Source organism: Lissotriton helveticus, chromosome 3_1 (genome assembly GCF_964261635.1).
Source record: "Lissotriton helveticus chromosome 3_1, aLisHel1.1, whole genome shotgun sequence".
In the NCBI taxonomy this organism is placed as follows: Eukaryota; Metazoa; Chordata; class Amphibia; order Caudata; family Salamandridae; genus Lissotriton; species Lissotriton helveticus.
Window position 1 is genome coordinate 572,001,591 of NC_136061.1, and position 23,234 is coordinate 572,024,824.

At 52.2% G+C, this 23,234-nt stretch overlaps 1 protein-coding gene across 3 annotated transcripts in view; it reads left to right on the forward strand.

The window, feature by feature from the left end:
- Window positions 1–23,234, forward strand: part of NME9 (NME/NM23 family member 9) — a 697,622-nt gene that overhangs the window by 99,057 nt on the left and 575,331 nt on the right. For all 3 annotated transcript variants that reach the window (XM_078680514.1, XM_078680516.1, XM_078680515.1), the window contains exon 2: window positions 16,660–16,698. In XM_078680514.1, the coding sequence (XP_078536640.1) occupies window positions 16,666–16,698 (33 nt within the window). In that variant the 5' untranslated portion in view covers window positions 16,660–16,665. The remainder of the gene's footprint in view (window positions 1–16,659; window positions 16,699–23,234) is intronic.

The window sequence follows — 23,234 nt, forward strand, 5'->3', positions numbered from 1 at the left end:
GATTTGTAAGCTATTGGTACCGTTTCTCCCTCATTAGAGGTTAGGTACGTGAATCTGCATCTTCCTGGGATGACTCGGATTACAAGGTTGCGTACGTTTTCGCGAGTTTGTAATTTTGTTCTAGCTAACATGTCTGTTTGCAATGATCTTAAAATTTCTGTGTGTTTCTGAGTCCAATTGATTGGTTTGAAATCAGGTTTTATTAATTCATAGAGAGGTTTAACCCTCTATGCATAATTTAGAATGTATGTTCTTCTGAAATTCAGGAAACCTAGTATTGATTGTAAGTTCTTCAGCGTTTTAGGTGCTTGGAGTATAGCACACTTCTCTAAGAAGTTGTCTGCTAGGCTTTTGCCTTCACTTGATAATTCATATCCTAAAAACAGGACAGTTAGATGGGCAATTCGTGATTTTTTAAAGTTGAATTTGTAACCCTCAGCTGCGAAACCAAGTATTATGGTGTTCACTCTTTTCAAGTGAGTCTCCAGGTCATCATCTGTGAGATAGATGTCATCGACATAAGATAATGCTTCCTCATCATATATTTGTAGTAACTCTGTTACTCTTGTTGAGAATAATCCTGGGCTATTCTTGAATCCCTGTGGGAATCGACAGAAGTGTTTTTGCGACCCCATTATTGAGAAAGCGGTCAAATACCTACTTTCAGGTGCAATGTTTTGACAAAAGAATCCATTAGAGATGTCTAATGTCGTTTTGTATTTTTTGCGCACGATGTTATTCATCAGTGCTGCACTGTGTGAGTTTTGTACTGCAAATGTTTTGCAGCAGGAGTTAAGGTATCTGTAGTCCAAAACAAGACGATATGAATCGTCTGGCTTGGAGACAGGAAACAAAGGATTGTTCATTTGTGAGGTGCATGTTTCAATCACCCCCTGGTATTCAAGTTGATCTAAGATCTCCCTGACTTGCTTAACCGGGTACTGCCTTTGTGCAGTGGGTTGACTTTTTAACTGGATTTTGTGATGAGGAGAATCCTCATCCCATCCTACATGATTTTTATATAATGCAGGAGCTTGGGCCACTGTCCATTTTCTTGCATATATGGATTTTTTATGAGTTGAAATATGATTTGAGAAGGCAGGCATAATCATTTCTTCGCCATGAAGGCACTCCCTGACAAACTCTGGTGGCCAGTCTTTCTCAGCTAACAGGATGTCATAGCCTTTCGAAAGGTTATCCCAAAAGAGACCCCTTACTTTCCTAGTCTTGTCCCCCTCTATACGCAGTGTTATTTCGTATATTTTATGAGGTTTGCTAACTCTGGTATCTGCAGTTTCCACCTGAATGTATTCATTCGTGTCCACTGTCTCCAGAAGATTCATCAAGATCTTGCGAGCTATGGTCACTTCTGCTGCACTGTCTAGCATTGTCTGGGCCCACTCTCCGTTTTTCAGTTGTGTCCTCAGTATCCTCGGCATGTTTAATTATTTTAATACTGGCTACCTTCTTTCTTCGAAATTGTAATTTTTTACTTTGATGAGCAGGTTCCTTGTCTTTGGACTTGACGTGCTCTTCCTTGTGTTCTGACCGTCCTCTTCTTTCCGATTTCTGTGAGGAAGTCTGAAAAGATCGAGAGGGACGTGTATCAATATCTTGATATCTATCAGGTTTTCTTAATTTATCCCTATCTCTAAGGTTGTATCTTTTCTCAGAGGGCTCCCTCTGGGGAGACTTGTTTCCTTGGTCCGGAGATCTTTCTCTCCGTTGAGGAGACCTTCCTCTGGACTGGAATCGTTTTTCTTTGGGAGTGGATTGTTTATTACCATCCCAACTCTTTTTTGGAGTATTTAGATTATTTTTAATAAAGGTTTTTTCAGGATTTTCAGTTAGTTGGGGCTTTACTGGTTTCCCACCCACACTATCTCTACCTAGTTGTTCATAGGATTTTTCTATGATTCTGGCAAGTTCAAATGGTTGGTCTGCTATATCTGTTTCTTTCAATCTCTGGCGGATCGCCACAGATGCTGCTTCTCCGTTTATGTTGGCTAATAATATAGCAGAGACCTGCTTGAAGTCTTTCAGTAATTTCATACCCAGAGTTAAGGCAGGTTCTGGACCGTATTCATTTTGAATCTCTCCTAGTACGTCTGGTATAACCGCTATGGACGGAACACCGTGTGTTTTTGTGTAAATCGAAGCAAAGACTGTGCCCCAAGTGTCACAGTCCTCCACATGTGGTGCGATCCCCATTGGAAGACAGATAGTCAGAATTCTGTGTTTCTCAGTGGGCGTAGTATCAGGAAATACTGCCTCTATTTGAGTGATTTTTTGTGCTAACCAGAATGGAATTTGTTTCCGCTTTGTAGGTACTTTGCCAATGGCTGATTGTATATTTTGCGGTGTGATTTTATTTGTGTTCCCCTGGTGAGGGGTGGTCTCCGGAATTTTTATTGCCGGTTGGACTGTTGAAGTCCACGTTACATATTGGACCAATTGTCTATGTATTTTAATTAGTATTTTTAGCTGGGCTAAAAGTTCCCGGTCTGACATTTTATCAATGTCTGGATGTGGTGTGTAGCTGGCTAGAACCGGCCACGTGGCTCCTGGTCTACCTAGTGGACCGAGCCTGGTGATGTGATTTTTATGTTTTAGGGCGCCTTTAAACCAGAGCAGGTGCTCTTGGTAATTTAATGGGATTTCAACCTCCTCGAAAGGAGTGTATTCATCCGGAGGTTCCTCTATTTTGTAATAGTGGAATTCTTTTGTTACAGCGTTTGCTGCTGGAAAGTGTATCCATGAATAGAATACCTCTGTCTGCCGATATTCATGGGCCTCTACCACAAATATGACTGTACCACCTGTACCATTTTCTATAAGTTTAATAGTTATAGTTCTTCTTATATTTGCCGGAATGATTATTGCATTCGGGTCATTCTGTTGGATAGTTGTGTCATCTAACAACAGTTGAGACGCTGTAGAATCTCTTTGATAAGAAGATGCTAGTAGCTATTTGTTAAACTACTAGATTCGCACTACCTTTTTTTTTTTTTTTATTGATTTAGAAGCAGCGAGGTGTATATTAAAATTGTTTTCCTCCTGTCTATCTAATTTTAAACAGCACTCTGTCGCTTTTTTACACCCTACACTTTTCATTTGCACTGCTTAACAGTAGTTCCCTGTCGCCCACAGTTTGGATATGCATCACTGTGCCCAGCTCCAGTCTAATATTTCAAATGACTGGGATAAACCACCTTCCTTCGTGGTATGAAGGCGCCCATATGATGACAAGGGCGCTACAGGTCGAACGCTGATGGGTATTTTTCTTCAAATCATGAATGAAGTACCTTCTTGATTTGAGTAGAATATAGTTGATCAACACAGTTGCATAGTTAGTCACTTCCAGCTCTTTGACCCACCGCTATTTGTTGTTGCTATACATTGTATTTTTAGGCGGCTATAGTTGTGTGTGGTCGGTAAATATTCCCCTGGACCTCCCAATCCCTGTTTTGTTTATGAATCTCTTTCTTCGTCACCTTCCGGCATTTTACTGACAGAAAGTATTTTTTTTCAAGGAACAAAGATTAGGTGCACAATATTTTGGAACACTGTATCCTTCAACGTTGACTAAACCAAAAACTATACATAGGAATCTCTTCCTACTAAGTTCCGGCAGATTTGAACCTTTTACCCACTCCAGATGTCTTTTGGAGTTTTTACGGGAAAAGGGTCTGTGTGAAAAAGCACGACTGAGTTACTCTAGTGTCTTGCGTTAGATTATCGCCTTACCAAACGTTGGGCGCCATGTAGTGTAGGTCCTATATTCCCAATAGTCTCCACTGACTCATTGGTGTGGGTATCCTTATTCGGGCTTCCCTCCCCCTGGCTATTGATGATGTTATTCAGGATGACCGGGGGCGGTTTGCTGTCCTTGTGGGTCGATATGAAGGCCGTGCCCTCTCCTTATTAACTGTTTATGTGCGTTAGATTATCGCCTTACCAAACGTTGGGCGCCATGTAGTGTAGGTCCTATATTCCCAATAGTCTCCACTGACTCATTGTCAGTGAAATTGCTCTCCCACCCTCGCAGCTCCACCATTAAGTGAGGTGCCCCTGCCCCTGCACTCTTGAGTGTTGGTGATCGAGGCCCTCCTCCACCCGCAGGTTTCCCTGCGCCTCATCCCTGGTGGTCCAGTGGACCTCTGTCTCCTTTCTCTCACTCTGCTCCTTCACTCTGTTTTCTACTCTTTCTATCTTTCACCTTTCTGCACCTTTCTGCATCTCTGCTCTTTTGTGCCTTGTTTCTGCCCATTTTCCCTTTCTCTCCCTCTGCTCCTTCACTCGTTTTATCTCGTTTTTCTACCCATTCTATCTTTCACCTTTCTGCACCTCTGCTCTTTTGTGCCTTATTTCTGCCCATTTTCCCTTTCTCTCCCTCTGCTCCTTCACTCGTTTTTCTACCCTTTCTATCTTTCACCTTTCTGCTCTTTTCTGCATCTCTGCTCTTTTGTGCCTTATTTCTGCTTATTTTCCCTTTTTCTTTATCCCTTCTTTCCTCCCTTCACCTTTCCCCGCCGCTGCTGCCCCCGCGGCCCCTCCCCCTCAGCGCGACCGGCCCAATCCAGCTCCCCTCCCCGCTCCCGCCTCCCAGCTGTCCAGCCCTCTCCAACCCCTACTTAATGGCGGCCACTGCGGGGACAGGCGAGCAAGACCACTGACTCATTGTCAGTGAAATTGCTCTCCCACCCTCGCAGCTCCACCATTAAGTGAGGTGCCCCTGCCCCTGCACTCTTGAGTGTTGGTGATCGAGGCCCTCCTCCACCCGCAGGTTTCCCTGCGCCTCATCCCTGGTGGTCCAGTGGACCTCTGTTCTGTCTCCTTTCTCTCACTCTGCTCCTTCACTCGGTTTTCTACTCTTTCTATCTTTCACCTTTCTGCACCTTTCTGCATCTCTGCTCTTTTGTGCCTTATTTCTGCCCATTTTCCCTTTCTCTCCCTCTGCTCCTTCACTCGTTTTTCTACCCTTTCTATCTTTCACCGTTCTGCTCTTTTCTGCATCTCTGCTCTTTTGTGCCTTATTTCTGCCTATTTCCCCTTTTTCTTTATCCCTTCTTTCCTCCCTTTACCTTTCCACGCCGCTGCTGCCCCTGCGGCCCCTGCCCCCCAGCGCGACCGGCCCAATCCAGCTTCCCTCCCCGCTCCCGCCTCCCAGCTGTCCAGCCCTCCCCAACCCCTACTTAATGGCAGCCACTGCGCGGCCGCGGGCTGCGGGCGCGCCGCTGGTGCACTGAAGGCTCGTCAAAGGCAAGCACGTCTGCGCCCGTCTGCGACCCGTCCGCGACCAACACCAGGAACCCTGGACCTCCGCCCCGCCAACGCTACGACCCAGCAGCACTGCACGCACTCAACCCAGGCTGCAACAACAACTGTAAGCTAGCATCACCAGCCGACACCCATGGACCCTTCAGCTGTCACTGCTGCTGGCACACCTGCAGCACCGCCAAGAACACGGATCCAGCACAACCCGCCCACAAGAACACAACCGAACCGAAGACCCTGCAATGCATCCTCCTCAACGTCCGATCCCTCCACAAACACGCCACAGAAATCTGGGACCTACTTGACAGCACCACCCCAGACGTAGCATTCTTCACCGAAACCTGGACCAACACCACCTCGGGACCGGACATCGCCATCGCCATCCCCCAAGGATACAAGATCTCCAGGAAGGACCGCCCCACCCACCCAGGAGGAGGAATCGCCATCCCCCACAAATCCTGCCTCCACCTGAACACACTCCCTGACGAGTCCACAGAACTGATGGAACACCTTCACTTCAAGATACTGGCCAGCCCCACTGCCGCCCTCCGAGGAACCCTCATCTACCGACCCCCTGGACCCTGCGGACCCTTCTCCATCTCCATCACGGACATTATCTCCACGCAGCCCATCGCATCCACCAACTACACCCTGCTGGGAGACCTCAACTTCCACCTCGACAATCAACTGGACCCCAACACCACATGCCTCCTGGACAACCTCCACAACATTGGACTCCGCCAGATCGTGACCGAGCCCACGCACTCAGCAGGACACACCCTCGACCCCCTCTTCACTACAGGAAACTCCATCACCTTCAGCCACACCACCGAACTCCCATGGACCGACCATCGTTGCGTCCACTTCACCTTCAGAACACCCACCATCCACAGACACCAGCACCTGCTTCCACAAAGAAACTGGACCAAAATCACCGACGACCAGCTCACCTCCTCACTCAACAACTCCACCCCAACCATCGCGGAAAACGACGACCCCAACACCGCAGCCCGAACCCTGCATAGATGGATCTCGGACAGCACCAACACCATAGCCCCCCTCAAGAAAAACAACAATACCCGTGCCAAGAAAGCCAGATGGTTTATCACCAAACTTCGAGAATCCAGGCGCACATGCCGCCGCCTCGAAAAGGCCTGGGGAAACACCAAATCCACAGAAACCCACAACAAGTTCAGAGCCGCCACCAACGCCCACCATCAACTCATCAGAGAAACGAGGAGAAAAGCGATTGAAGACAGAATCTCCACCCACGCACACAACAGCAAGGAACTCTTCAGCATCATCAAGGAGTTCGCCCAACCCACCAGCGAGTCTACCGACATCCCTCCCTCACAAGACCTCTGCGACAAACTCAGCACCTTTTTCCACCACAAAATCAAGAGCATCTACGACAACTTCGACGAAGACAACCAACACACTGAACCCTCACCAACCACCCCCGACACCCGGAAACCAGCGATTGATGACTGGACAGCCCTCACCACCGAAGACACACTGAAGACAATGAAGTCAATCCACTCAGGGGCCCCCACGGACCCCTGCCCCCACCACATCTTCAACAGAGCCGCCGACTGCCTCGTTCCCCAATGCCTGGAAACACACCGAGGTGAACCCCCCCCTAGAGAAACCCTCAGCGGACCCCACCGACCTCAAAAACTACAGACTCCCTGCTCCCGTTCCCAGCGAAAGTCATCGAGAAAGCCATCAACAGCCAACTCGCCACATTCATTGAAGAACACAACATCCTCGACTCCTCCCAATCCGGCTTCAGAAAAAACCACAGTACGGAAACCGCCCTCCTCGCCGCAACAGACGACATCCGCACCCTACTGGACAAAGGAGAAACAGTAGCCCTCATCCTCCTCGACCTATCAGCGGCGTTCGACACAGTCTCCCACCGCACCCTAATACGCAGACTCTATGCCGCAGGAATCCAGGACAAGGCCCTCGACTGGATCTGCTCCTTCCTCTCCGGCAGGACGCAGCGGGTCAGACTCCTCCCTTTCCTCTCGGACCCCACACCTACCACCTGCGGAGTCCCCCAGGGCTCCCTCCCTTAGCCCGCCGCTTTTCAACGTCTACATGGCTCCACTTGCCCCCATCGTCAGAACCTACGGACTCAACATCGTGTCATACGCAGACGACACCCAGCTCATCCTCTCCCTATCCAACGAGCCCAACACCGCCAGACGCAACTTTCGAGAAGGTATGGAAGCCGTCGCCAAATGGATGAAAAACAGCTGCCTACAACTAAACACCAACAAAACAGAAGTATTCATCATGGGCCCAAACCCCGACGCCTGGAGCGACACCTGGTGGCCCACTGCCCTCGGAAACCCGCCAACCCCCACAGACCACGCACGCAACCTAGGAATCATCCTGGACTCCGAGCTCAAAATGGACCGCCAGATCAACTCTGTCTCATCTTCCTGCTTCCACACCCTCCGCCTCCTTCGTAAGACCTTCAAATGGATCCCCCTTGAACACCGAAAGACAGTCACTCACGCCCTGGTCACCAGCAGACTCGACTACGGCAACGCACTCTACGCCGGAATAAACAAAAACCTCATCCGCAAGCTACAGAACATCCAGGACGCCGCCGCAAGACTGGTCCTCAACCTGCCAAAACACTGCCACATCTCCCAGCACCTGCGCACACTCCACTGGCTCCCCGTCGAGGCGAGAATCACCTTTAAGATGCTCACCCACGCACACAAGGCCCTCCACGGCACCGGACCTGCATACCATAACAGCCGACTCAAATTCCACGCACCCCAAAGGACCCTATGATCAGCCCAGCTCTCCTACGCCGTGGTCCCCCACACCAGAAAGACCAGATCGGGAGGCCGCTCCTTCTCCTTCCTCGCTGCCAAAGCATGGAATGCCCTTCCGCTCCACCTCAGACAGACAACATCCCTCCCCATCTTCGCAAGAAACCTCAAAACCTGGCTCTTCGACTGACCCCCTCCTTGATGGAATGGAACCTGCACCCCCCCACCCCTAGCGCCTTGAGACCCTTACGGGTGAGTAGTCGCGCTTTAACAAACCCCTGATTGATTGATTGAATAGTCTCTGTGCATTGGAATAATATAAACAGCAGTGTAGACGTAGGACTGAGGTCGACTAGGTCTCTACTGACTACCCCCCTACCCACCGACTGCAATGACCTCAGTGACCTCAATGACCTCAACCCCCCACCTACCAGTACAGCCCCAGGCCTCCTGCAAATACCCCCCTTTTTCTTAGGAAAGCGCCACTCGGAAGTCGCTTACGACTTCCGACCCCCCCCCTAGGACTCCTGCCTCCTGGGATACCTGCTCACCCCCAACGCTCCATCCAGCGCCTCATTCAACTGCACTATGTACAATTCCATTCCATACCTAGAGAGGTGGACCCCATCCTCCCTGAAAAAATACACCGCTCCGTAGCACAACTCCGGATGCTCCATCCGCCCTACCCCTTCTTTGGCACAGAACTCCCTCATCTCCCGGTTAATCTTCCTCCGAGCCCTGTCTATAGCTCCTGGGCGCTCAGCTCCCCTCCACACCCGCCTGGGGATAAACTCGGACCAAATCACATGACAGCCCGCCCATTGCTTTTTGATTTCCCTCAGGTCCCTCTTCATTTGTTTGACCAATGCCAGCCCCTTACACTGCACCAAGTCATTTTCGCCCAGGTGAATTGTAGTGTAGTTCCTATATTCCCAATAGGCTCTGCGCATTGGAATAATATAAACAGCAGTGTAGACGTAGGACTGAGGTTGACTAGGTTTCTACTGACTATATTAGACTTAATTAGTTTTGCCAGCTAGCTCAGAGGTCACTAGAAACTTTCTCGAATAAACAAGGAGGAGTTTAACTTCCCTGGATAGACAAGAAGGGATTAGCTTCTGACAACCATAAAACATGACAACTTTGCTCCCTCAGAATAAGAGTGTATCTCTAGAGTCGTGTGAAAACAATAGACAGCTATTTTACTCAGTCAATCGTGCGTACTTAGTTTCACCAGAGTGCAGAGAAATAGAGAGACGGGCGTTTTCAATAAAAGGTGTTATTTATTGAGCAGTCTTCTTTCTCATGCAAGAGAAATGAATTGCCACAATTGCAATACTTAACATGAAGTAAGTGCGTACAGTAAAAGGAGTATTATGAAATAATACTGTAAAAGCATTGATATGGTTTCTTAGCCATATGATACTTTAAAATGGATAAAATATATACATACATAAATACATTGACTAACGTACTCAACTGGTGCTTCTAATCTACGCCTACCCCGGTGTACCTGACCTAAGCCTAATACGTGGGAAGGAGTAAGTAAGTAGCAGTTTAAGTTAAGTTGGGTTTTGCCAAGGAATCTGAATCAAGAATTCTCTTAAGGGTTTAGTCAGCTCCGTACCTAAGTAATAGAATGTAGGAGGTCTGGTATCTCTCTCTCAGGACTCGATATCCCAGCAACCCGCAAGGGTATCTGGAAACACCGGAGCTGGATTTCTCGGTAGGAGAAAAGACAGCGTCTCTCTCAGTGCGTCAAAAGGGAGGGGCGGCGTCTGTGGGCTCTCACATCAGCTGGGCTCTCGGGCAAGTAGATAGCCGCTCTGCTTCAAACCACCGTGTGTTTGCTTAAGGCAACATTGGTATATTTATACCTGAAAGGTGCTGGGTTTGACGTAAGGTTGGACATAAAACATAAGATGTCACTAAGAACTGGCCGTTCTTTCAGTGCTCGCAGGAGTTCTAGGACAAATCAAAACAGAAGCATGGGGATTTCCCAGGTTGCTGAAGGTTTGCTTTGTTTAAAGAACGCGTTGTACTTTCTAGGAGTCTGGGGAAGTAGCCTTGCTTAATTTGGACTGCATGGGCTATGACTAAATATGGATATGATTCTTATGCCTTTATAAGGATATTATTTATTATAGCCATACAAGGGCATAAATTAGGAATATCGAATTAGGGTCCTAGATAGAAATACAACAGAATCACCACCATATCCGGGCACCCCCCCCCCTGACCATCGTATTCAACAAAGGCAACAACTCATGCCAACGCCTACCCCCTTTACTCCTCCAGTGACAACGATACAATCCTGCATCCAATCCCAAATTGAGTGTCCGATGTCTTTCCCACTCCACCTGCTCTGCTCGCTTGACAAATGAGCCACCTCCGGCCCTGCCACAGCACCTGTAAAGACACACATTTCAAAATTCGGAAATCAATGTAACACCACCCCATCCGCCTCCCGCAACCTCACGTACGTCCGGTAACAGTCCGACTTCCACCTTCCCAGCCTCTGTATCTCCTCCTTCCCCCAACCTCTTCACGCTGCCTCCGTCGCCACCCCGGTCCGGAAGGAATGCGTCCCGAAAGCCAGTGGGTCCTCACCCATGTACCGCAGGGCGTGCCGCAGAACCCACAACGCCTGAGCCGCCGTCACTCCGACACCCCCACCTCAACCAAACACCTCCCCCTCCTTCTCGCTCCGGCTCGCCATCAGCCTCCTTCCCCACGCCGCGGGACACCCCCCCTCCCGACTGCCTGGGCCCAGCACCACCCAAGTCCCGACCCCCCGTTGGTCCATTTTAGAGCGACGCGAACGCACCGCCACCTCCCGCGATCGCAACTCCGCATCCCCCCACAACACCCCCCGCCCCCCTCTCGCGCCCAGCAACTCTAACACTCGAAACGCTCCAAAGAACAGCCAGGACATCAGGCTGGAAAACAGCACCGTCTCGCCCCCCATCCCTGCACACCGCCGGCAGCGCGCCAATGACCCCCTCCAGTAAAGCCACCGTGATGGGACGTCGCAACCGCACCTCCGCGCCCCTCTCCCTCGCCCACCCCTCCAGCAGCCGGGACCCCAGTTCCCCCGCCGACGGGGAGTAACCCCACCACAACTTTCCCATGAACGCCACCGCCGACAACTTGCCCGCAATCGTCACCCGCGACAGCCCTTTATCCATGAGCGCCAACATGAACCTCACCACCTGTTCCTCGCGCTGCCACCGGTCCCCTCGCCTTACCGCGCCAGACAGCAGGAATTCCTCCCAGGATTGCTCGTACGCCTTCCACGTAGACACCGCTACGGACGCCTTCACCAGCTGAAAGACCCGGGCTCGCCCACCGACCATAGCTCTCCCGGTACAGGCGTCCTGACATCCTCCGCCGCCGTGGCTAGCCCATGGAACCTCTCCCACTGTGAACGAGACAAAGCATCCGCAATGTCATTGTCCACTCCTGGGACGTGGCGCGCCTGAAACAGGATGTCATTCTCCAAGCAACGCTACACAAACACCCTCATCAACTTCAGTACCTGCGGGTCCCGGGCCGACTGCCTGTTTACCACCTGAACGACGGCCATGTTGTCTACCCGAAACAACACACGCTTGTGCGCCAGCTCCCCCGACCATACCGTGACCGCCACCACCAACGGGAACAACTCCAAGAACGCAATGCTCCGCCCTCCTGCTTGCCATTGCGCCCGCTCCGTGCACCATTTGCCATTCCAGTACAGACCAAAACCGCAACCGCCCGCCGCATCAGAGTACATTGTGACGTCCCACTCCCAGTCCTCCGCCGCGCTATGGCACTCCATTGAACCGTTCCAGGAACGCCTGCCACATGCACAGATCCTCCTTCGTCCCTGCCGACAAGCGCACATGGTGATGAGGCAAGGTCAAACCGGACAACGCCAAACCCAAACGCCGGCAGAACGTTCGGCCCGCCCGCACCACGCGACAAGCAAAATTCAAATGCCCCACAGCACCTGAACTTCCCTCACCGTCACCTTCCTTTTTGTCAGCATTCCATCCACCAAAGCCAGCATTGCTGACCTCTTGTCGTCCGGTATGCGTGCTTCCATGGAGACCGAGTCAAGCTCAATACCAAGAAAGGACAACACCGTACTGGGACCGTACGGCTTCTCTGGCGCCAGGGGAACACCAAAATCCCCCTTCAACCCGGCCAAACCGTCCAGCTGCAGCTGGCAGTCCACCGCTCCGGGCCGCCCCACCAGGAAAAATTCATCCAGGTAGTGCGTCACTGACCCCGAGCCTGTGCACCTGGAAAAAACCCACTGCAGGAATGAACTGAAACGCTCAAATAGCGCGCACGAAATGGAGCACTCCATCGGCAGCGCCTTGTCCACAAAAATGCGACCCTCAAACTGAATCCCCAGCAACTGGTGATCCGCCGGGTGGACCGGAAGGAGTCGGAAAGCCGACTTGACATTGCATTTTGCCATCAGTGCGCCCCTCCCCGCCGCCGAGACGAGCCTTTGCGCCAAGTCCACCGATGAGTAGGTCACCGACGCCAAGTCTGCCGAAATGTAGGCATTGACCTACTCCCCCTCCGGCCACGACAGGTGTTGTATCAGCCGGAATCGCCCCTCCTCTTTCTTGGGCACCATCCCAATGGGGGAGATGATCAAGCCAGGCAGCAGTGGCTCGGTGAAGGGGCCCACCATCCTCCCTTCCTTGACCTCTTTGAACAACTTCTCTCTTACAATACCCTTGTGCACGTTCACCGACTTCAGATTGTCCGCCCAGCGAGCAATCCGGGGGCCCTCATAGCCCAGCCGAAACCCCTCCCGAAAACCTCGACTCAGCACCACAGCATCCTCCGCCTGCGGATATGCCGCCAACCAAGGCTCCATCTGCTCTATCCTAACCGGCGTACAAGCCTTTGCCCAAAGCTCCGGCTCCCCCCCCTGCCTTCCCCCCTCCCACCACCCTGCCCCCCCCGGGTTGTGCACCTCCCTGAGCGGGCTGCTGTCCCGGTGGGCCCCCGAGCCCCCAGCAACGCAGCACTGGGTGACGCCGCCCGCATTTGGAGCACTTGTGCCGTAAACGGCATGCCGCCCGCCCGCACGCTCCTCTATTGAAGTCCCAGCAGGCCCTGACCGTGGCCTGGCCGCTAGACTCCCCCTGCCCCACCCCCCCACGGGTGGGGCGGGCTGCAAAGGGGGGCGGCACCAGCGGCAAACCGCTGGCCGTGTAAATAGTGTGGCCGAACTTGGCCCTGCCCATCGTCTGCTGGTACAAATCTGAATCCAGCTCCCCCCAGCGCGCCTTCGGGTCAGCCGCCATGCGCGCCCGGAACTCCTCGTCATAGTGTGACCACGCAAACCCGCCGTAGGTCACCTGCGCTCTCCGCACCACATCCATGTATTTGAAAAGCGCGACGGACCGGTCCGGAAACTTCTCACAATACACACTCGCGTATATGAGGAAAGCCGCTGACCAATTGTCCAGCGGCAGCTTTGGGCGCCTAGCTAACTCCTGCTCTTCCTCCTTTGACCCCTCCTTTGACGTCAACTCCCTGTGGAGAAGCTTCAAGATGTCAATGTACTCCCCCTTCCATATCTTTTCCTTCGTTGCCAGCGAAAGGTGCGCCCCCAGCGGCTTAGTCAGCCTCATGTATGGTAACTTACGCACCGGCACCACACAACTCTCCTTCCCCCCACCGGCCGCGTCTTTGTCGCCGACCGCCGCCGACCCGCCATGCGCGCCCGCCCCATCGCCACCGCGCCGTCCGTGCCCACTCCCGCGTCCTGCACGTACCGTCCCCGCACCAGCTGCCATCCGTCTTCCCCTTCGCCCCCAGTCCCCACCGAGACCTGCACACAGCGCCGCTTGTCACTCCCCGCTCCGTCTCCCGCCTTACCTGGCATCAAGGTCGGCGTCCTAGCCGGACACCGCCGCCTAACCAGTGGAGCTGAGGGGGCCGTCACTCTGGGCACATCTCGCCTTGCCAGAACCTGCAATACACTGCCAACAACATTACTCGCCCCCCGTCCTCCCGAATCTCCCCTTCCTCCTCAGATTCTCCATCCGCCGCCTCCACACAACCTCGGCCCCCCCTTGAGGAGTCCAGCCGGCTCAAGCCCACCCTCTCACGACACACCCGCATCAAGTCAACCAAATCCACACTCCCACGCCCCTCTGCCACACTCGCATCAAAACCAGAAGTATGTGCATCCATCCTCACTCCCCCACCCCCGGCGGCCGTGACAACCCTTCGGGGAGGGGCCGGCGGGGATGACTCCCGCCTCCATTCGTAGCGCTCATTATCCGGGTCCCTCGCTGGAGCTCGGCTGCCCGCACCAGACAGAGCCGGCCCATCCTCTCGGTGGTGTGGAGCCGCATGCTGCTCACCCGAGCGCCTCGCAAACAGCTCCTGCCAAGGAAAAAAGGTGGAGTCCAGCATGCCGGGGTGGACGAACCCGCCGCCCCCCCACATGCCCCCCCTCCCCCCACGCCCCCACTCGCCCATCCCAGCGTCGCCCCCCGTCCCCACCCTGCCGAGTGGCTGCCGCGCCGCGAAGGGACCCCCCACCCCCCATGCCCCATCCCCCCTCCCAGTCCCAGCCCGCCGGCCCTCCCCACCCCCCAAACCCCCACCTGGGCCCCACACCCCCGCACCCCCCATGCCCCCCCTGCCGCCCCCCGCCTCCCCCCCGTCACCGCCCCTCCCCCTTGCCCACCAATCCCCCCCGCCCCACCGCTCCCCCCACCCCACCCCCACTGCCCCCCCCGACCCCCCCACTTCCCCCCGGCCCACCCTTCCCCCTGCCGCTCCCCAGCTTCCCCCCCTCCTCCGCCAATCCCTCCCGGCACGCCATCCCCCCCGCATGGCCCCCCCACCACCCCTTCCCCGTTGCACCCGCCCCGGCGAAGAATGCCTGCTCGGACCCACCACGCCCCCTCCCTCCTCTGACGACGACGAGCCCCAATCCAGCTCCGTGTCCGCCCCCTCCCCCCCATCTCCTCCACCTCCGTTTCCTCAATCAACAGAGGGGAGCCGCCCCCCGCGCCCTCACCCCTCCCCGCCTGCAGCCCCCCTGCTCCACTCGCTGTACCACGGTTTCCCCCCCTGGGCCCCGCCCCCCCCCGGCAGCCCTCCGCCCCACTCCCCGCATCAACCTCCAATACCAGCACTTGCTCCCCAGGGTCTGCCCCCACCCCTCCATGCCCTCCCAAATGAAATGAAGAAGTTTCTTAATAAAGCGCACTGTGACCAAGCGGCTTCCTGGCGCTGAAGTAGAGGGCTGAGGAAGGTGGAATATGCCGAAGGTGTTTAGCAAGAGTACGCTATAGAAAACAAATGGGTCTTAAGGGCCTTGCGGAATTGTGGGTAGACTGAAATGGATCTGATAGACAGAGGGAGGCTCAGTCACGTGGGCCGCCCCCTCACCCCCCACCCCCCACCCCCCCAGGCACCTCTCCCCTCCCTCCCACCCCCTCCATGAAATCCAGTGCCCGTTTCCTCCCTCTCCGCCCGGCCCTCCCAGCCCCTCTCCGTGCCTTCCTCCGCGGTGCCGCATCCTCGCGCTGCTCCCCGCCCCTCGGTCCTCCGCCCCCCTCCCGCCTCTCAGAGCCGACCGCGGTCGCGACCGCGTCGGCTCACACGCCCACACGGCTGCCGCGGCGCCATTGGCAGCGTACCGCGGCGGCCTTACCTGCAATTCCGGCTGCACTATGTCCATGCGGCCCGCCTCCCCTAACAGCCGCAATGCCTCGGCCACCCTGGGGTCCTGGAAAGCCGCCATACCGCCCGCAATACCGCCGCACTGCACTCTGGAAAACGCCGACCTGCCGCCTGACAGCAGCCGCTCACGCCCACCGCGCCCGCCTCAGGCCTAACACAACAAAATTTCTCTACTGCAAAAACTCGGCAGCTTTGTCACTGCACCACAAATGGTGGGCAGTGACACAAAATGTCCGTTTATGAACCCGACAAGCCCAAAAGGAGCCCAAAGAGAGCCCAACCAGCCCAACTAGCGCAAACCAGCCCAACCATACCAAACTACGGCAAGCCCGTAGTGCTCTCCTATCCCCCCCTCCTGCTGCCCCAAACTTCCCCGGGGGGTCAAGCCTCCCGCTGGTCGGCTGCCCCCCCAAAACCCCATTTTGCTGATTCTATTTTATTTGAAACTCAAGCCCTGTGTGTGGTACCCTAAAAAATGGTATAGTTTAATACTCTTGTGATTTTGGTACATTTGTATCATGTTTACTTTGGGGCAAGCATGCATTCACTAATTATCTATTATTAACGGATAAAGAGACAGCAATTGCATATGTGGTGTGTGCTGTATGGAATAATAGCATACTTTCTGTTTTGTTATCATATTTAACTTTGTGTAGTATATCTCTGCACCGTTTCTGCACTCACTATATGACTGTTGTGGTTTCTTTTTCCCCACAACCTTCTAATAGAAATTTCATATAAAATGAACAATTTGTATGTCTTTTTCCCTGTGCTGAACATGATTTTTACTTGTAATGTAAGGGACACTTGAACTTTTTTGTTCATATTCAGCCATTATCACGTGGATTGTAATCCTATTGTATTATATTCGTTACAGAAGAAAATGGCTGCGAAAAAGAAGGAAATAACACTTCAGGTAAGAAAAGCACAGTTTGCATACCTCTAGTATCGCATCTATCTGTCGCCTAAAAGCCTTCATAGTTTTGTCTCTAAAGCAGCATTAATCACTGAATAAACCAAGATAGCAATGTGCATAGTTCTACTATTGGTCAATATTCCTCTTTAAATATATATACATTTCCTGATCTCATTTTAATTTTACATTTTGTTTTGATTACAAAATCTGCATATTTTGGTGTCCAGACAATCCAAGTTTTGAAAATGCCCTCCAATGAAACCATCTAATGTATTTGATTATCATGTCTTGGCATTCATATTCATCATATTTTACTCAGTACAATTGAAAAGTCCCGATCATTGGGATTTGGATCCCATAAACCTCTTAAAATGTTGCTTTGCAGAAAGCTCAATGCTGTGGCAGAGTTACCATAGTTAGTTTGAAAAATGATCCAATCCCAGTAGATAAGCTTTCACAAACTGACTGGGGCACAATTTAACATTTTCTAGTTGATAAATGTCTCAATTGTTCTAAATATTGGAACTAATTTGGATGAGATAGGGGTGCATTTGTTCTTTTCCAAGGAAATTTGAGTACATTTAATGTTCTTGGTGAAAGTTGCTGTTTTGTTGTTTAAAATACTTTAATTAAATATCAAGGTGAGCAGAAAGGAATTTATAAAAGAGGTCATGCATTAAACTGTTGCAATGGAAGATCGAATACAGCAAACAATTAAAGTCTTTTATGATTGTTAAGGGGATGGGGAGGAAAGAACATTAAGAAGAAACAATATTGAAATAAACATAAGAATTTGTCCTCGTATCATGAAACTTATTACAGCTAGTCTAGAAAGATTACAATATTGAAGTAATAATAACAGTAAACAGTAATAACCTATACAGATAAGAAACAGCAGAGAGATAACATATTCATAGTGGCTGGAAGTTCTCTGATAATGTACAATTTGTACACAACATTTAATTTACAGTAATATTAAGAAAAGAGGTTGGTGGTAACCATAACAATTGAGCACTATGAGAAGTAGAGCATTGATACATATCTATATCTATCTATCTATCTATCTATCTATCTATCTATCTATCTATCTATCTATCTATCTATCTATCTATATATATATACATATATATATTTATATATAAAAATATATACATATATATATATATATATATATACATATATATATATATATATATATATATATATATATATTCACGCTCCAACTTGCCCTCCGGCGCGGCAGCACCCACCAACAACGTCTTTGGGTAAAACCTCAACTCGCACTCCGTTTCCTTTCAGTCCTCATGTCGTCAATTATTGCCTGACGCGTTTCTGGGCATCCGCCCTCATCAGAGGCTTCGACAAAGAGATTGTGCGTTATAGACACGCCCACATTAATTTATCACTCAGGTGAGTAAAACGCAATGTCTAGTGGGTCTTGTAGTGCCTATCTTCATTAGTCCTTGATGGTCGCACCCATTATTACTGTTCAAGGGTCCTGGATGGGCCCCCAGAGTGTGGATGAGCCATAGATCCCTGTTGTTGGTCCAGAACCGAAGCCCAGAATATTCAAGGCCCCATGGCCCCCAGTCCTCACGGGGTGGTGCAAGCCGCTGCGGCCGGACCGACCGCATTCATATTCACGCTCCAACTTGCCCTCCGGCGCGGCAGCACCCACCAACAACGTCTTTGGGTAAAAGCTCAACTCGCACTCCGTTTCCTTTCAGTCCTCATGTCGTCAATTATTGCCTGACGCGTTTCTGGGCATCCGCCCTCATCAGAGGCTTCGACAAAGAGATTGTGCGTTATAGACACGCCCACATTAATTTATCACTCAGGTGAGTAAAACGCAATGTCTAGTGGGTCTTGTAGTGCCTATCTTCATTAGTCCTTGATGGTCGCACCCATTATTACTGTTCAAGGGTCCTGGATGGGCCCCCAGAGTGTGGATGAGCCATAGATCCCTGTTGTTGGTCCAGAACCGAAGCCCAGAATATTCAAGGCCCCATGGCCCCCAGTCCTCACGGGGTGGTGCAAGCCGCTGCGGCCGGACCGACCGCATTCATATTCACGCTCCAACTTGCCCTCCGGCGCGGCAGCACCCACCAACAACGTCTTTGGGTAAAAGCTCAACTCGCACTCCGTTTCCTTTCAGTCCTCATGTCGTCAATTATTGCCTGACGCGTTTCTGGGCATCCGCCCTCATCAGAGGCTTCGACAAAGAGATTGTGCGTTATAGACATGCCCACATTAATTTATCACTCAGGTGAGTAAAACGCAATGTCTAGTGGGTCTTGTAGTGCCTATCTTTATTAGTCCTTGATGGTCGCACCCATTATTACTGTTCAAGGGTCCTGGATGGGCCCCCAGAGTGTGGATGAGCCATAGATCCCTGTTGTTGGTCCAGAACCGAAGCCCAGAATATTCAAGGCCCCATGGCCCCCAGTCCTCACGGGGTGGTGCAAGCCGCTGCGGCCGGACCGACCGCATTCATATTCACGCTCCAACTTGCCCTCCGGCGCGGCAGCACCCACCAACAACGTCTTTGGGTAAAAGCTCAACTCGCACTCCGTTTCCTTTCAGTCCTCATGTCGTCAATTATTGCCTGACGCGTTTCTGGGCATCCGCCCTCATCAGAGGCTTCGACAAAGAGATTGTGCGTTATAGACACGCCCACATTAATTTATCACTCAGGTGAGTAAAACGCAATGTCTAGTGGGTCTTGTAGTGCCTATCTTCATTAGTCCTTGATGGTCGCACCCATTATTACTGTTCAAGGGTCCTGGATGGGCCCCCAGAGTGTGGATGAGCCATAGATCCCTGTTGTTGGTCCAGAACCGAAGCCCAGAATATTCAAGGCCCCATGGCCCCCAGTCCTCACGGGGTGGTGCAAGCCGCTGCGGCCGGACCGACCGCATTCATATTCACGCTCCAACTTGCCCTCCGGCGCGGCAGCACCCACCAACAACGTCTTTGGGTAAAAGCTCAACTCGCACTCCGTTTCCTTTCAGTCCTCATGTCGTCAATTATTGCCTGACGCGTTTCTGGGCATCCGCCCTCATCAGAGGCTTCGACAAAGAGATTGTGCGTTATAGACACGCCCACATTAATTTATCACTCAGGTGAGTAAAACGCAATGTCTAGTGGGTCTTGTAGTGCCTATCTTCATTAGTCCTTGATGGTCGCACCCATTATTACTGTTCAAGGGTCCTGGATGGGCCCCCAGAGTGTGGATGAGCCATAGATCCCTGTTGTTGGTCCAGAACCGAAGCCCAGAATATTCAAGGCCCCATGGCCCCCAGTCCTCACGGGGTGGTGCAAGCCGCTGCGGCCGGACCGACCGCATTCATATTCACGCTCCAACTTGCCCTCCGGCGCGGCAGCACCCACCAACAACGTCTTTGGGTAAAAGCTCAACTCGCACTCCGTTTCCTTTCAGTCCTCATGTCGTCAATTATTGCCTGACGCGTTTCTGGGCATCCGCCCTCATCAGAGGCTTCGACAAAGAGATTGTGCGTTATAGACACGCCCACATTAATTTATCACTCAGGTGAGTAAAACGCAATGTCTAGTGGGTCTTGTAGTGCCTATCTTCATTAGTCCTTGATGGTCGCACCCATTATTACTGTTCAAGGGTCCTGGATGGGCCCCCAGAGTGTGGATGAGCCATAGATCCCTGTTGTTGGTCCAGAACCGAAGCCCAGAATATTCAAGGCCCCATGGCCCCCAGTCCTCACGGGGTGGTGCAAGCCGCTGCGGCCGGACCGACCGCATTCATATTCACGCTCCAACTTGCCCTCCGGCGCGGCAGCACCCACCAACAACGTCTTTGGGTAAAAGCTCAACTCGCACTCCGTTTCCTTTCAGTCCTCATGTCGTCAATTATTGCCTGACGCGTTTCTGGGCATCCGCCCTCATCAGAGGCTTCGACAAAGAGATTGTGCGTTATAGACACGCCCACATTAATTTATCACTCAGGTGAGTAAAACGCAATGTCTAGTGGGTCTTGTAGTGCCTATCTTCATTAGTCCTTGATGGTCGCACCCATTATTACTGTTCAAGGGTCCTGGATGGGCCCCCAGAGTGTGGATGAGCCATAGATCCCTGTTGTTGGTCCAGAACCGAAGCCCAGAATATTCAAGGCCCCATGGCCCCCAATCCTCACGGGGTGGTGCAAGCCGCTGCGGCCGGACCGACCGCATTCATATTCACGCTCCAACTTGCCCTCCGGCGCGGCAGCACCCACCAACAACGTCTTTGGGTAAAAGCTCAACTCGCACTCCGTTTCCTTTCAGTCCTCATGTCGTCAATTATTGCCTGACGCGTTTCTGGGCATCCGCCCTCATCAGAGGCTTCGACAAAGAGATTGTGCGTTATAGACACGCCCACATTAATTTATCACTCAGGTGAGTAAAACGCAATGTCTAGTGGGTCTTGTAGTGCCTATCTTCATTAGTCCTTGATGGTCGCACCCATTATTACTGTTCAAGGGTCCTGGATGGGCCCCCAGAGTGTGGATGAGCCATAGATCCCTGTTGTTGGTCCAGAACCGAAGCCCAGAATATTCAAGGCCCCATGGCCCCCAGTCCTCACGGGGTGGTGCAAGCCGCTGCGGCCGGACCGACCGCATTCATATTCACGCTCCAACTTGCCCTCCGGCGCGGCAGCACCCACCAACAACGTCTTTGGGTAAAAGCTCAACTCGCACTCCGTTTCCTTTCAGTCCTCATGTCGTCAATTATTGCCTGACGCGTTTCTGGGCATCCGCCCTCATCAGAGGCTTCGACAAAGAGATTGTGCGTTATAGACACGCCCACATTAATTTATCACTCAGGTGAGTAAAACGCAATGTCTAGTGGGTCTTGTAGTGCCTATCTTCATTAGTCCTTGATGGTCGCACCCATTATTACTGTTCAAGGGTCCTGGATGGGCCCCCAGAGTGTGGATGAGCCATAGATCCCTGTTGTTGGTCCAGAACCGAAGCCCAGAATATTCAAGGCCCCATGGCCCCCAGTCCTCATGGGGTGGTGCAAGCCGCTGCGGCCGGACCGACCGCATTCATATTCACGCTCCAACTTGCCCTCCGGCGCGGCAGCACCCACCAACAACGTCTTTGGGTAAAAGCTCAACTCGCACTCCGTTTCCTTTCAGTCCTCATGTCGTCAATTATTGCCTGACGCGTTTCTGGGCATCCGCCCTCATCAGAGGCTTCGACAAAGAGATTGTGCGTTATAGACACGCCCACATTAATTTATCACTCAGGTGAGTAAAACGCAATGTCTAGTGGGTCTTGTAGTGCCTATCTTCATTAGTCCTTGATGGTCGCACCCATTATTACTGTTCAAGGGTCCTGGATGGGCCCCCAGAGTGTGGATGAGCCATAGATCCCTGTTGTTGGTCCAGAACCGAAGCCCAGAATATTCAAGGCCCCATGGCCCCCAGTCCTCACGGGGTGGTGCAAGCCGCTGCGGCCGGACCGACCGCATTCATATTCACGCTCCAACTTGCCCTCCGGCGCGGCAGCACCCACCAACAACGTCTTTGGGTAAAAGCTCAACTCGCACTCCGTTTCCTTTCAGTCCTCATGTCGTCAATTATTGCCTGACGCGTTTCTGGGCATCCGCCCTCATCAGAGGCTTCGACAAAGAGATTGTGCGTTATAGACACGCCCACATTAATTTATCACTCAGGTGAGTAAAACGCAATGTCTAGTGGGTCTTGTAGTGCCTATCTTCATTAGTCCTTGATGGTCGCACCCATTATTACTGTTCAAGGGTCCTGGATGGGCCCCCAGAGTGTGGATGAGCCATAGATCCCTGTTGTTGGTCAAGAACCGAAGCCCAGAATATTCAAGGCCCCATGGCCCCCATTCCTCACGGGGTGGTGCAAGCCGCTGCGGCCGGACCGACCGCATTCATATTCACGCTCCAACTTGCCCTCCGGCGCGGCAGCACCCACCAACAACGTCTTTGGGTAAAAGCTCAACTCGCACTCCGTTTCCTTTCAGTCCTCATGTCGTCAATTATTGCCTGACGCGTTTCTGGGCATCCGCCCTCATCAGAGGCTTCGACAAAGAGATTGTGCGTTATAGACACGCCCACATTAATTTATCACTCAGGTGAGTAAAACGCAATGTCTAGTGGGTCTTGTAGTGCCTATCTTCATTAGTCCTTGATGGTCGCACCCATTATTACTGTTCACGGGTCCTGGATGGGCCCCCAGAGTGTGGATGAGCCATAGATCCCTGTTGTTGGTCCAGAACCGAAGCCCAGAATATTCAAGGCCCCATGGCCCCCAGTCCTCACGGGGTGGTGCAAGCCGCTGCGGCCGGACCGACCGCATTCATATTCACGCTCCAACTTGCCCTCCGGCGCGGCAGCACCCACCAACAACGTCTTTGGGTAAAAGCTCAACTCGCACTCCGTTTCCTTTCAGTCCTCATGTCGTCAATTATTGCCTGACGCGTTTCTGGGCATCCGCCCTCATCAGAGGCTTCGACAAAGAGATTGTGCGTTATAGACACGCCCACATTAATT